The sequence below is a fragment of the Hemiscyllium ocellatum genome, chromosome 9 (assembly GCF_020745735.1).
Source record: "Hemiscyllium ocellatum isolate sHemOce1 chromosome 9, sHemOce1.pat.X.cur, whole genome shotgun sequence".
Classification (NCBI taxonomy): domain Eukaryota; kingdom Metazoa; phylum Chordata; class Chondrichthyes; order Orectolobiformes; family Hemiscylliidae; genus Hemiscyllium; species Hemiscyllium ocellatum.
Genome location: NC_083409.1, coordinates 58555056 through 58570802, shown reverse-complemented (window position 1 = coordinate 58570802; position 15747 = coordinate 58555056). Strand labels below are relative to the sequence as shown.

At 39.8% G+C, this 15747-nt stretch overlaps 1 protein-coding gene across 3 annotated transcripts in view; it reads right to left on the bottom strand.

The window, feature by feature from the left end:
* Positions 1–15747, bottom strand: part of pde4ba (phosphodiesterase 4B, cAMP-specific a) — a 197560-nt gene that overhangs the window by 137504 nt on the left and 44309 nt on the right. For 2 of the 3 annotated variants that reach the window (XM_060830384.1, XM_060830386.1), the window contains one exon: positions 3324–3373. In XM_060830384.1, the coding sequence (XP_060686367.1) occupies positions 3324–3373 (50 nt within the window). Of the gene's footprint in view, positions 1–3323; positions 3374–3869; positions 3925–15747 lie in introns of those variants that run through there. The other variant, XM_060830387.1, reaches the window with a different exon arrangement.

Sequence of the window (15747 nt, the reverse complement as noted above, 5' to 3'; positions counted from 1 at the left end):
TATGAAGGGAAACATTACTTTTCCTCTTTTCCTAATCTAAAAGATGTAAACCTATGCCAATCAGGTTTTTTTTGATGGAAACACTCCAAAAAGCATTTATTTAATGCATTTAATAGCAAATCATGTCTTTACTCTCAAGCACGTTATATTAAAAAAAAGGATCTGCAATTTTCACGTGACTTAAGAATAAATAGAAAATCCTATGGGTAGAAAGTTTTTTTTTAAAATACTTCTGCATTTTGCCACCAGAGCAGGATACAGGAAAGTGCACCCATCTGTGTTCATGACCAGGAAACACTAGGGGAAAAAACAGACACAGAGCTGGATTTTCCTGCTTGCATGACGTAAAGTTATTGTGATTGAGCCTTAAATCAATAGCAGCCGACAGGAGCAATGAACATCTCAGCTCTGACAAATATTGTAATATCTGACTTTGAGTGTGACTCAGCCCAAATACAGTACTTGTGGTTGGGAGGTTTTTCTACATCCACAGTAACACAATGTTGAACAAAGCTAATATGAATTATCAATATGGCAGCTCAAATTATCAAGGAAGTTTTCTTTTCTAGTGTTATGGGCATGTTTACTAATCCATGTGGGATGGGCAAACATTTCAAGATTGACTCAGTTAATCTTTTTAACTTAGGTCTTCCATTGGAAAAACTGCCTTGACAGCAGTTGTAAGCCAATTAAAGTCCTGTATTGCTCAATCCAAAGTGGGTAAATTGCGCTGGCAGAAAGGAGGCTAATTACGATGTTTTAAAATTAATTGCAAATTTGGGCAATTTGGTTATTAGAACAAACTGAAGTAAAATTAATTTTAACAAGTGATTAGAACTGAGGACATACTTATTTCATGAATGGAGGTTACAGTAATTAAGCTATTCTGTTCAGATAAAGAGCCACTGAACCCAAAACATCAACTCTGCTTTGTCTTCACAGACGCTGCCAGACCTGCTGTCTTTTTCCACCAATTTGATTTTGTTCCTCACAAGCTTACTTTGTTACAGGTCTCACACTTGTCTCATTGAGCACACACAGACAGCTATTCAACTATGACAGCCCCATCACCCAACATTTTGCAGGACACTCTGATACATTTCTCTTTTTCTCACAGAACAAAGTGAGAGCTAACAGCAGGCAGTTGCAATGAACAGGATTAACACTACTGCATTTTCTATTTTATTTCCATGATAGCCAGCATGGGAAGGACATCGTTGAATGTATTAGGTCACTGGTGGGGCTGAAGTAAATGATGAGAAGGGTGGCCAGAGCATCAAAAGAATCCACCAATCTGTTTCCTGAATTTTTGTTCCCATCTCTGCCACCTTGCCAGCCACCCTTTCTGACAGGTAGCCAACCTAGAGTGCTGTAGCCTGGACCAAGTTTGGTATATTCCACAGTAAACATTCTCAGCCCAGAACAGTTTGAGGTTGCTCTTGCAGAATATTTGTCATCTTCTCATTCAGTTGAAGGTTAACAGCTTTCTGCCACTCATGCTAAAGTCAGTGAGGATCACTAAGGGAGGCATGTAGAGGTGTACAGCATGGAAACAGGCCCTACAGCCCAACTTGCCCATGCTCCTTTACTCTACATCCCTTTTAATAAAACCTAGGATACTGTACACCTTACGAACTGCATTCTCCACCTTTCCTGCCATCTTCGATTGTCTTTGTGCAACCATTATCAGTCCCTTTTATCCTGCATTCCCAATTGCATTGCATTTAAACAAATTAAACTTAGAAAAAGGTACACATTTTACATGAATGTTGAATGCAATGTGTGTTTACTGGTGGTTCTTAATGAAAGAAACAAGCAGCATGGAACGCTGTACATTAGCCTGAAAGGGTTAATACCGAGGAGTACCAAAAGCACCACCCACCACAATGATGTCATTTGATCTTGTGGGCAGAATAGTTTAGGATCTCAAGATCCTAAGATCAAATATGCAGTCTTTCTCAGAGTCTCTATACTAATCTCTATCATTCTAATGTAACCTGTAACTAGTTGTTAACATTCAATATCTCCCGTAACCTACACGAGTCTCATCTATTTAGGTCAGGTACTAATTTATTTTTTACCAGACTATACCAAGCATGTCTTGTGGTTTTCTACACTTGTGGATAGTGACAATAAAGCTCATCATGAGCAGCAAAATATTACATTGTACGAGCATGCCAGCTCAGTCAGTTTACTCATGAATTGGGAGGTTTGATTCAGGTCTTTGTATTGCTTATTAATTATTATGTCACTCAATATAAGGCACAAAGGGATTATCTACTTGTATCCTGCTGTTCCTCCAATTCCTGTTGAATTTCATTCTTATCCATTTCTTCTTGCAGCTATTCCTCTGCTTCTTATCTGATTAGTAATGGGAATGACTGTTCCCTAATAATGGCCAAATGGTGCAGCATAGTATCACAAACCTTGTCACCCAATCAACTAGGTACTGCCCAGCTCCACCTGAGTTATTCAGGCAGCATGTTGCTTGAGGGTATCAGTGGTACACTTGATAATTTTGACTCTGGCAACATAGCTCTGATTGTAGGCCTGCTGTGCACATGTGCATAGATTCCAGACCAGAGTTTTGAATATAATCTGCAAAATGTTACTCTGTTTGTAACAGCAGCCTGAAAGAAGTCAGATGCATAAAGGTTAAGAGCCACAATCACTGAAAGCCACATTATGCCTTGCTTTGGACTTAGATTAGATTAGATTACTTACAGTGTGGAAACAGGCCCTTCGGCCCAACAAGTCCACACCGACCCGCCGAAGCGCAACCCACCCATACCCCTACATATACCCCTTACCTAACACTATGGGCAATTTAGCATGGCCAATTCACCTGACCCGCACATCTTTGGACTGTGGGAGGAAACCGGAGCACCCGGAGGAAACCCACGCAGACAACGTGCAAACTCCACACAGTCAGTCGCCCGAGGCAGGAATTGAACCCAGGTCCCTGGTGCTGTGAGGCAGCAGTGCTAACCACTGTGCCACCGTGCCGCCCTACTTGTATTCATGACTGTAGCAATTGCCAGATGGCTAAGACTATGATTATTTTTGTTCAAGTTGAGGTAAAGATGCTTAGTAAATATGGCTTTCTGCTAAGAAGCCTTCCTTTTCTAGCAGCATGTACTGTTCATTATGGTCTGTTCACTCTCCCAGTCATAGTCAGTTCCAAGAGGAGAACCTACCACACCTTCCATGTCAGGAAGCAATTTGTTTCAGCAAAAGCTTTAAACTCAAATGTACTTCAGCACTAGATAGATAATTATCAGTGAACTATTGGAACATTAGACAACTAAGAAATAATTTAGTACCTGTGAGGCTGATTCTAGGAATGGTTGGTTGACTTGTAACTGGAGATCTCCTATGGAAAGAGAGAAACAGAACAAATAATCATACCCTCATATCCAAGCAGTTGGGTAATGTAGCAGTACAATAGCTGGTTAATAAATACATTTACAAATTGTGAATGTCATAACTGTAACATTAGGATTGTAACAATGTAGAGAGAAATCAAGGTGAAAAGAAAACAGTAATCACTTACAATCAATTTATTTAAAATAAAAATTTGTGAATATTTTGCCAGTCTTTTTCTTTTTTTTACTCTGTATTGTTTAAGGTGTGATATCCCAGTATTGGTAGAACACCTTTCAATATTAGCTATATAATGTGACTATAAAGGACTTGCAAGGCAGGTATAATATGTTTTAAATAAAGAATGAAACCCCTCAATACAGCATTAACTAAATCATTCAATTATATGTGCAATAATATTTATAACCCTTTTTGATTTCTTGTATTATTATTATTGAGTGAAGTCACAAAAAGATTTACTGAATACATTGGTAGTACTCAAACACCTTTCACATGCATCCCTGCAGTTAGTGGAGAAAGGAGGTTTTCATCCTGTAGTTCTTTGCTGAATTTTGAATTTAATGCCAGTTCTCTTCCCAGGAAAAATACTCAGTCACATAGGACTTCTGTACTCTCGTCAGACACCAGTGCTGCCTGAAACCCAGTTTATTCATTATACTGTATATATCATAGCCTCTCAACCTCTCTCAATCGTAACTTCCTTTATTGCTGCAAGGGCTCCTAACAGTTTCACTATCCCTCTCCTGTTTGATGATCACTCAGCAGCCGTTACATGCCAAACAGCTAATGAAAAGTCAAAAAGGAACAATTTAGATGGACACCCTACATCAAATCAGGCACCAGACATAACAATCATACATCCTGCTCAAGTAATCCTGCAAACTTCTAACCAGTAAAATTTGAAGACTAAACAAGCAATAGACTGGCATAGTCGTACTGACCAAATCATAACTTACAACCAATGTTCCAAAAATCTACATCATCATCCTTGGCTATGCCCTGTCCCAAGATCAGGGCATGCCTTATAAAGGTGGTGGCATTATGGTATAGAGTCAAAATTGAGTCCTAGACCTTGACTTCAGAACCCACAACATTTCATGTAATTAAATCAAGCATGGCTTGTTTGTCCTCCCTCATTTGAAGAATAAGTACTCTCTCATGTTGAGCCACACTTGGAAGAAGAATTGAAGTAGTGAAGACATGGAATGCACTCTGTATGGGAAACCTCAATGCGCCACATCTAAGCTGGCAAGAACTGAGAATATATCTTGCAGTGATATCAAACATTTATACAACAGTAACCTGTCACTGAAAGTCAATTTGTTTGTTTGTTAAGGTCCTGACTTCATGACACCCTCAAACCCCACTATCAACATCCTGAGGTTGCCATTTAACAGAAACTATACTATGGTTGCTAGAGTAGGTCAGAAATTGCAAATTCTGCTGCAAGTAACTCAGCTCATGAATCCCAATGCCTGTTCACCATGTACAACAAATCAGAAGTCTGATAGAATACATTCATTTGCCTGGCTGACAACACCACTTGAGATGCACAATATCATCCAGGAAAAGGCAACCCAATTGATTGACACCACATCCATCAATTTGAACATCCAAGTTTCAGGAGCATGGTGAACCATAACTTTCAAGTACAGGATAATTATTCTGTGACAGCCCCTTTCAAACACATAACCTCCACCTCCTAAATAATGGGACTGCACACAGATGGAAAGATAATCACTTTTAAGGTCTGCTCCAAGTCACATGACATCCTGACTTGTAACAGCCACATCACCATTCCTTCATTGTTGCTGTGTTAACAACCTAACACGGAGTACACCATATTACATGGATTGTAGCTATTCAACAAGGTGACTCATCACTATTTCTCAAGGGCCATTAGGAATGGGCAACAAATGCTGGCCTTGCCAACAATGTACACAGGGTCAAGATTAGAGTGGTGTGGAAATGCACAGCAGGTCAGACAGCATCTAAGGAGCAGGAAAACATACATCAGGAAATATACACCAGTATTTGAGTTTCCTGTTCCTCAGATGCTGCCTGACTTACTGTGCATTTCCAGCACCACTCTAACCTTGACTCTAATCTCCAGCATCTACAGTCCTCACTTTCGCCAACAAGGTGTACATTCTACAAATATAAAACTGCATAAAATTACGAAGATATTATTTTTGTGAAAATTCTAAATGTTCTCAGAACATTTTGTTATTCCCTTCTGCAGATCTGCATCAATCTTGTGATTTGAACACCTGATCTTTCCTTTCTTGACTTTCATGAGTACTTTTGCTTGTTTCCTCTTTTTAACAGAAGTCCAAACGGCCTGTTTTGGTGCTATACATTTCTGACTTGAAATGAATAAATGTTATATATACCAATATTTAACTTATCTGGCACTTGAAACTACTTATCTTTATGTCACTGCCTTATAATCTAGATTTTTCTTGCATCGTTAGTTTTATGCAGCCATGCAATTTATTATGAAGTTTTTGATAAGTTTTTGCTGTTCTATTAACTATTGGATTTTGATGGAATTTTAACCCATGCCCTCCTGATTCAGGAGGATCAAATTTCCAAAGCCTTTGTTTCAAGTTCTTCACAAAATATCAACACAATTACAGATTGGAAAGAGGTGTGGTACACAAAGTACACATACATACCTCTGGAAAAATATATAGTGGAATAGCAGTAAAAAGAATGAAGTCATGCCAGTTTATGCAGGGTGTTGTCACTGAGATTGCAATGTATGTGGAATTCAAACAGGTTATATATCGGATGCCTAAAGCATAGAAATATGTACAGACATGGTTTCACTGAAGACCTTGTGCTAAGTCTTGTCATATTTTGACCAAGTGTCAATTTATTTGAGTTTCATTCTCCAAGGCCCAGGATCTCTCACCGAAATATCAACCTTTCTGAATTAATATCTAAACTGCCTCTACATTGTTCCATATATCTGATGCTAGCCCAATGCCATTAGGGGCAGCACGGTGGCTCTGACTAGCACCATTACCTCACAGCGCCTGGAGCCCAGGTTTGATTCAGCCTCAGGTGACTGTGTGGAACCTGCATGTTCTTCTCATGCCTGTGTGGATTTCCTTCAGTTTTCTGCTTTCCTCCCACAGTTCAACGATGTGCAGCTTAGGTCGACTGGTCATATTAAATTGCCCCAGAGTGTCCAGGGCCATGCAAGTAAGGTGGGTTAGCTAAGGCAAATGGAGGATTACGGTAATAGAGGTGGGGTGGAATGCTCTTCAGAGGGTCAGCACCAACTCAATGCACCAAACAGCCTCTATTTGCACTGTAGGGATTTCATGATTTTACTCACACAGTGTTTTGGGGAGAACTTGCCACTCACGAGATAGAAAAATTAATTGTGTATATTCCAGTTTTCTAGAAAATTATGTTATGGATTCCTAACCAAGGATCAGGCTATTTTGGATCAGTTAATGTGTAATAAGGCATGTTTAATACTTGATTTTAGAATAAAAGATTCCCCAAGAAATATGATGTGACAACCGGTGACCTTAACATGATAGAATTGAGCTTTTAGCTTGAGGGGGAGAAACATGGCTCAGCAACAATTGTGTTAAACTTAAATAAGGATAATTGCAAAGGAATAAGGGCAGAGATAATTGAACTCAGAGTTATGGAAATCTTACAGCACAGAAAAAAGGCCTTTCGGCTCACTGAGTTCATGCCTGTCAAGAATTATTCTACTCCCATTTTTCTGCAATTTTCCCACAGCCTTGTGTATCTTGTCATCACAAGTCTCAATACTTCTCAAATGTTTATGCCTCTAGAGAACTAGGAAAATAGTTTAGCAGCTAAGACAGTTGAGAAACAATGGCTGATGTGTAAGGAAATTGTTCATAGCTCACAACAAACATATATCCTAAGTGAGAGTAGGGCCATTCAAGGATAGCGGAGGGAACTTATGCCTGGAGTCAGAGCAAGTTGGGAAGGTCCTTAATGAATATTTTGCTTTAGTATTCACTACTGAAGAGGCCTTGACGTTTTTGACAACAGTGTGGAACAGACTGGTAGGCTTGAATAGGTTGATGTTAGGAAGGAGGATGTGTTGGAAATTTTTAAAAACATAAGGATAGATAAATCCCCGGGCCAGATGAAATATACACTAGGTTGTTCCAGGAAGTGAGGGAAGAAATTGCTGTCTTTGGTGATGATCTTTGCGTCCTCACTGTCCACTGGACCAGTGCCAGGTGATTGGAGGGTGCAAATGTTATTCCCTTGTTTAAGGAAATCAATAGGGATAATTCTGGGAATTACACACCAGTCAGTCTTATGTCAGTAGTGGGCAAAGTATTGGAGAAGATTCTGAGAGACAGGATTTATGATTACTTGGTAAGCCATAGTTTGATTAGAGATAGTCAGCGTGTCATGCCTCACAAACCTGATTGAATTCTTCAAGGATGTTGCAAAACATGTTGATGAAGGTAGAGCAGTGGATGTGGCGTATGTGGATTTTAGCAAGGTGTTTAATAAGTTCCCCCATGTAGGCTCATTCAGAAAGTGAGGCGACATGGGATAGAGAGAAATCTGTCTGTTTGGATACAGAATTGGCTAGCTCATAGAAGATAGAGGGTGGTGCTAGATGGAATGTACTCAGCCTGGAGCTTGGTGACCAGTGGTGTTCCGTAGGGATCAGTTCTGGGACCTCTGCTCTTTTTGATTTTTATAAATGACTTGGATGAGGAAGTAGATGGGTAGTTTAGTAAGTTTGCCAATGACACAAAGCCTGGTGCGGTTGTGGATGGTGTGGAGGACTGTTGTAGGCTGCAACGAGACATTGACAGGCCGCAGACCTGGGCTGAGAAGTGGCAGATGAAGTTCAACATAGAAAAATACGAAGTCAATAACTTTGGAAGATTGAATTTGAATGCAGAATACAGGGTTAAAGGCAAGGTTCTTGGCAGTGTGGAGGAACATTGGGATCTTGAGGTCTGTGTCCAAAGATCCCTCAAAGCTGCCATGCAGGTTGATCGGATTGTTAAGAAGGTGTGTCTTGCATTGGCTTTCATTAGTGGGGGATTGAGTTTAAGAGCCACAAGGTTATGCTGCAGCTTCAGAGAATCCTGGTTAGACTCCACTTGGAATATTATGTTCAGTTCTGGTCACCACATTATGGGAAAGAAACTCTAGAGAGGGTGCAGATTAGATTTACCAGAATGCTGCCTGAACTGGAGGACATGTCTTATGAAAAAAGATTGAGGGAGCTAGGTCTTTTCATATTGGAGTGAAGGAGGACAAGAGGTGACTTGACAGAGGTGTACAAGATATTAAGAGGCATAGATAGGATGGATAGCCAGAGATTTTTCCCAGGGCGGAAACAGCTATCACAAGGGGGCATAATTTTAAGGTGATTGGAGGAAGGTTTAAGGGAGATGTCAGAGGTAAGTTCTTTGCACAGAGTGTGATGGGTGTGTGGAATGCACTGCCAGCAGTGGTAGTAGAGTCAGATACATTAGGGACATTTAACCTACTCTTGGATAGGCACATGGAAGTTAGTACAATGAGGGGTAGGTAGATTAGTTAGATATTAGAGTAGGTAAGACGGCCAACACAACATCAAGGACTGAAGGGTCTATACTGTTCTATGTTCTATGTTTTAGAAAGGAGGATTCTAGGAAGGGGATAAGCCAATATAGTCACCTGTGTTACCAAAGTCTGCCACTTGTTTAAATATATTCAGAATGTCATTACATCTGTTTACTCATATTCTTGTATTGCTATTTGAGCTCAGACATTCAGTACAGTTGTAGTAACATGTAACACAGTGTCCTCAGTCCACAACCTACCTCCACAAGGACCAGGTGGTCGTCAATCCTACTTGTACTGTTGGGGAGATGCATCTGTGACAGGTAACTTAGTATGATTGAGCTAGGAAAAAAAATGCAAGTTGGAATCTTTGGGCCCTGACTGGGTCAGAGATTACACCATGCAGCAAGTCACTGTAGAGAAAAGATGACCCCACGTGACTGACTGGGTTGGTTTTGACAGCCTGAGGAGTCCTAGTGGAATTCTCCAAGTAAGTTTTTAAACCCTTGCTGGCCTAGGTTTCTCTCTATTTTAATGCAGCAAAGGACAAGGGTGTAGGACAGCTCTAGGTCACAAATGCCATTCTGATGTGATAGGCAGGAAAGTTGGGGCCAACTTTTTTTTTCTGCCTGTACTTTTCACATTGTGATGTGGAGGTGTCGATGTTGGACTGGGGTGGACAAGGTCAGAAGTTAGACCACACCAGGTTCTCATCCAACAGGTTTATCATAAGCTTTTGAAGCATTACCCCTTCGTCAGTGAAGTGACGGGGCAATGCTCCGACAATTTAAAATAATCCTGTTGGATTATAACTTGGTGTCATCTGACTTCTGGCCTTTTCACATTATGGTATGTATAAAATTGATGTCAGAACATTTGTAAATAAAGCTACTTGCAATTTTGGCCAGGTGTTTCCTGACAATGAATATTAAAATAGGAACCAAATAACCAACTTATGAATGTGGTGATTACTGGAGTTAGCAACTAAGTTAGGATTACAACTTATGATGCTGCTGAGGTAATTATGCATTTAAGATAATTTTGAATAATTAAACTTTGGAGCAGTATGGACAGCAAATTAAGACTTATGGTTGTAATTTAGTTGCTGAGGATTTTACAAGCTATTAGTAAGCTGACAGTTCTCTGGAGTGTCTTTAAAAATTATTGATTCCATGACTTAGCAGATGCTACCTATTTAACCACAGCCACATGTTTATTCAAGGCAGTGGAGCACCTCTATTTCCTCAACCAACCCAAGCACATTGTGACTTTGCCACTCTATTTCCACATTATTTGTTTGAAATTAATTTGCCTTTGAATGCTCTTCAGAATTCACTTTCAGGAGTAATGTGGCCATATTGTTCATATGATTTCTTCATTGTATTTATCTCCTTCCCTCGTTTTCATATGGGCCAGGAACCAGTTGATGATGAACTCCTCTCCAATATAGCACATCCAGAAGCTCTGAAACTAACTGTAGCACTGCCTTAGCCCTGTGCCGGAGTATATGTTATTTAGCACAGTCCAAGTCACGGATCACCATTTGAATGGGAATTAATAAACGGAGCCACCAGCATAACTTTTTAAACTAAATCTGCACTTTAACCTCAATCTGGTGTCTGATTTCTTGCAGTGTTGTTGAGATTGACACTCCAGTACGTTTTCTTTCTCATGAAGTGATGAGCAAAAACAAACTTTTGGTACGTTTCTGAAGTTCTTAAACTTTTTGGCACTGGTGGTGGGACAAGCAGCAGCAAGACTTGAAGTTTGTTGAGTGGGAGGACAGTTGGTCTACTACACTATGTCTATTCATTTATACCCACTATAAATAGTATAGTGCCAGGCAGAAGTTAACACCTCCTTGAAGTAAACATCTGTCACATTACTATAAATGCTACCATTTTACCAATGATTGGAAAATATAGGTGCAAAGCCAGAAAAACGATAGGAAGATCTCGGACTCTGCTTCTGCGTGGAAAAGTTGAACTTAAATAGATATTTAACTTGATGTTATCACCAAAATCAGGAATCCTCCAAGTGGAGATTCAGGTCTGTAAATTGTCATCTGACAGTTCAGATGCTTCTCAGGAGAAGTCATCTGATGGACATACAGTTGATGAGAATTACCATCTGCTGCCTTGGATGACAGACTTCAGATTGACCAATCTGTAGTTGATCACTGTGCATACCTGGTTCCTGATGCTTCTTTTTATTCTTTCATTGACTGTGTGTGTCACTGGCAAGGCCAGCATTTGCTGCCCTCTTCAAATTCCTTTCAACCGAATGGCTTTTTATGCCATTTCAGAGGCTAGTTAAAAGTCAAACACTTTGCAGGAGATCTGGAGTCATGTATAGGGCAGACCTGGTAAGGATGGCAGATTTCTTCCTCTAAAGGACATTAGTGACCCTGATATGTCTTTACAATAATTGATGATAATTTCATTGTCACCATTACTGAGAAATACTTGATATTCCAGATTTATTAATTGAATTTATTTTCAGCCATCTACAATCCTGAACATGTTAGCAAAAGTTGGGCATTCAATGGCAATATGGCTGAGGAATGAAGTTTCATTAGTTTGTGTATCTTGTCTGATGTGACTGTTTCTTCACTGTCACTGTCTTAAATCCCAGAATTTCTTTCCTAACATCCTTTTGGATGTTTGTATATCCACTGCAACTCCACCCCCTTATTAACATTTCCTGTGAACCTGTACCATATCCTCCCTCCACTCTCGCTGATCACCAAAGTGAACAATTCACCTGGAGGACATGTCCCTGCAGAGTCTCAGCTTCCTGTACATAGACTGTTACTTGGCTAGCAGGTCCATGATCTGCATTCTAGGTTTATGCTCTGCGGAATGTGTGGCAACTCATCACCAACTTCTCAAAAACCATTAGTAATTGGCAATTAATGGTGACCTGACCAGTGCCACCCGCACCATGCAAAAAACTTATTTTAAAACTTCCGTAACTTTCATCCTATGCAACTCAAACAGTAATCATCTCAGGAGCTTGCCCCTTCAATCTTTTCTTGCTTCACTTCTTGCAATATTGTGATGAGTTTCTCAACAAAAGGCGACTTGCACTCATTCAATTCATCTTTAACCTACTAACATCATCAAATTTGAAACATAGCTCTTGCAAAATACTGTGTAGATGTTTTTCAATGCTCAACACTATTTCTTCACTCTGGTGTATCAAATGATACCAGCCCACTCCTTCTGCAAACTCAGAGCATATAGATAAATCCACACTGGTGCTGCTGCATAATTACTAAAACTAAACTATGGAGAATCTCAATAAATACTGGAAAATTCTGCACAAGCACCCAGGATGCAAAGTAATTTAGCATTTCCAGATGCAAGCAAGTATTCCATAAAATTATAAGCCAAAAGAGAAGAATATCTGTTCATTACATTGGATCAAATAATTTTATGAAGATAGCATTATGATTAAACAAATCATGCCAGAAATTGTATTCTTATTTGCAAGTTTATTTTCACTGTCCAAAAAACAAGCTTCCTCACATTGTGGTGAAGTGTGCCCTCTACCAGCTTTCTGAAGTAAATACTTTGCTGCAAAATGAAAAATATTACTCATGTTTTTCCAGGTTTCACCATTGCTCTACATACACTTTGATTTTAACTAAACCCCCAATAGTGATGGATGGCTATAGTTACAGCTTATAACCAGCTTTCTCTCCAGATGGTTTAGTTAAAACTAGAGCTTCAGCAGTCTTCTTTTGCTGGGTTGCAATTTCACAGTCACCAGTTTGTTCAGTTTTTGGTTCTCATGCAAATTTGGACAGAGATGTGTGTTAGGCTATTTCACAAAAGGTTGCATCACAACCAAACCCAGTCCTGTCCTGGTCCCATATCCTATATGTTCGCTTTCCAACAATCACTGGATCATGCTAATTATATCTTCCTCACTCATGGGTGTTTGAACCAATTTTAATGCCCTCTACCATTGTCCTGCTTGAGGTGAAGTATGTGGTCAAACTGGAGTCTTTTCTGCTATGTGTGGCTGAATGACTCACTAGCTAAGCCACCAAGAAAGCTCTGATCATCGTTTCTTGTGGACTGTACTGAAACAGCAATGTGGTTGATTATTCGGGACAGTAAGGGTTGGTCTAACCAAAGATGCAGACATCCCATGAATGAATCAAAAAAAAAATCAAAGGTCAACGCGTTGTCTGCTACACAAGAGCGTTCCAAACTCAACATTTTAGAGCTCATAACTCACATTTGAGCAATATTTAGAAGGAAACATAGTGTTACCTAATCACATTTATCTCAGTTGGACAGAATATACAAGCTTAATTTAAAACATCTTTACCTGGGTACAAGTCACGTGATTCACAATACCCATGGTAATAGATTTTAAGACAAGAAGGAGAAGGTGAAAACAATGAGATATTGAACTCCAGTTTTACCGAGATATCAATGAATGTTAAGATGTATTGGTCTGCTAGGATCCAGGAGAAAGACTTCATAAAACAGCACGAGAGCAGATGAAACTTCATTGAAATGTGAGAGTGACAAAGATTTCATTGAACAGGTTGGGGACTGCTCCCATGGACTGACCGTGTTTGGAAGAAAAAAAATCAAGCCTGATGGAGATAATTAATGAGGTGCTGAGTATTTGGTTATCTTTCAAACTCATGTAATTTCTTTATAAATGTAAGGTTTTATAAATAATAGCAAGAGGGGCACAATGTTTATTAATTGCAAAAGGCCTTACAACTAAATAATTGAGGATTGTTCAGTTGTATGGAAAAGGTTAAGGTGGGACGAGGGTGCTCAGCAAAGATTATGACAGTTTCCAGAATAAGCAATAGGACAGAGTATGGAAAAGGTCAGGACTCTAACTTCAGGCAAGGCATATGAGGGGGTCAACTCTGAGAAGTGGGGCCAGTTAACACAGGACTGAGGATGTTGCATTTAAATGCATGCAATATACAAAGCAAGGTAAATGAGCTTGTAATGCAGATTGAATTTGGCAGATACAGAAGTGTGGCTACAAGGGGATCAGGACCAAAAACTAAATATCCAATGATACAGATCCCACCGAAAGGAGAGGCAGATGGGCAGAGAGGGTGGGGTTGCCTTGTTGATAGAAGTAGAATAAATATTGAGTCAGAAGGGTTAGAATCTGTGTGGGTAGAGTTGAGGAACCACAAAGGAAAGAAGTCCCTGATGGAAGTTGGGTACATGCCCCCTAGCTGTAGTCAGGATGTGGGGGACAAAATAAATGAAGAGATAGAAAAGGCATGAAAGAAAGGCACTATTACAATAAATATGGGGAGTTTAATTTGCAGGGGATAGGTAAAACCAAATTGGTAGTGAATCTCAAGAAAAATAATTTTTGGAATAACAACATTGTTTTGCAGCAGCTTGAAGTGAAGCCCACAGACAGTTCTGGAATTCATAATGTGTAATGAGGCAAACAATTATGGAGCTTAAGGTGAAGGAACCCTAGGGGGCTGTGATCCACCCTGTAGTTTAAGAGGAGAAGCTGGAATCAGATGTGACGGTATTATAATTTAATATAGGTAATTCCAAAGACATGAGGGAGGAGCTGGCCAGAGATGACTAGAAGGGAAACATAGTAGGGAAGAAAATAGAGCAGCAATGGCAAGAGTTTCTGGGACTAATTCAGGAGGTACAAAAATTCATCCCATGGAAGAAGAATATACTAAGGAGAGGCTGAGGCAACCTTGGCTGACAAGGGAAATCAGGGACAGCATAAAAGCAAAAGAAAAAAATATTCAGTGTGGTGAAGATTAGTGCAAAGGCAGAGGGTTGGGAAGCCTTTAAAAACCAGCAGAGGATAAAACTAAAAAAAAATGAGGGGAAGATGATGAAATCTGAGTGTAAGCTAGCTAGCAATATTAAAGGAGATGGCAAGAGTTCTTCTTTGTTATCTAAAACTTAAAAGAGTGTCAAAAGTGGACATTAGACCACCAGAAAATTGAGGCTAGAGAAGGAGTAATGGAGAACAAAGAACAAGTGGAGGAACTGACTCGGTACTTTGAATTACAGTGGAAGATACCAGCAACATATCAGTACCACAAGAGAGTCAGGGAGCGGAGATGAATATAGTTACAATTACTAAGGAGAAGGTGCTAGGAAACTGAAATGTCTGAAGGTGGATAAAATACTTAGATGAGGTGGCTTACACCCCACAGTTCTGAAGGAAGTAGCTGAGCTCATCGTAGAGGCATTGTAGTGATCTTTAAGATATCACTGGAGTCAGAGAGGGTCCCAGAGGACTGGAAAATGATGAATATAACAAACTGTTTAAGAATCGAGGCAGGCAGAAGACATAAAACTATGGGCTGGTTAGCCTGACCTCCATTGTTGATTAAAATTTTAGAGTCCATTATTAAGGATGGAACTGCATGGTAAAATAGGGTGGAGTCAATATGGCTTCATCAAGGGGAGGTCATGCCTGACAAATTTGTTAGAATTCTTTGAGGCAGTAATGAGCAAGTTAGTGGATGTGATCTATTTGGATTTCCAGCAGGCCTTTTACAAGATGCCACATAGAAGGTTGCTAAATAAGGTCCAAGACCATGTTATTAGGAGCAAGGTAATGGCATGGATAGAGGACTGGTTGACTAGCAGAAGGCAGAGAGTAGAGATAGAGTAGTCTTTTCCAGGATGGCAGCCAGTGACTAGTCAAGTTCCGCAGAGGTCCATGTTAGGACTACAACTATCTGTGTTATATATTACCAATCTCATTGAGGGAACTGAGGGTATTGTTGTAAATGAATCAAAG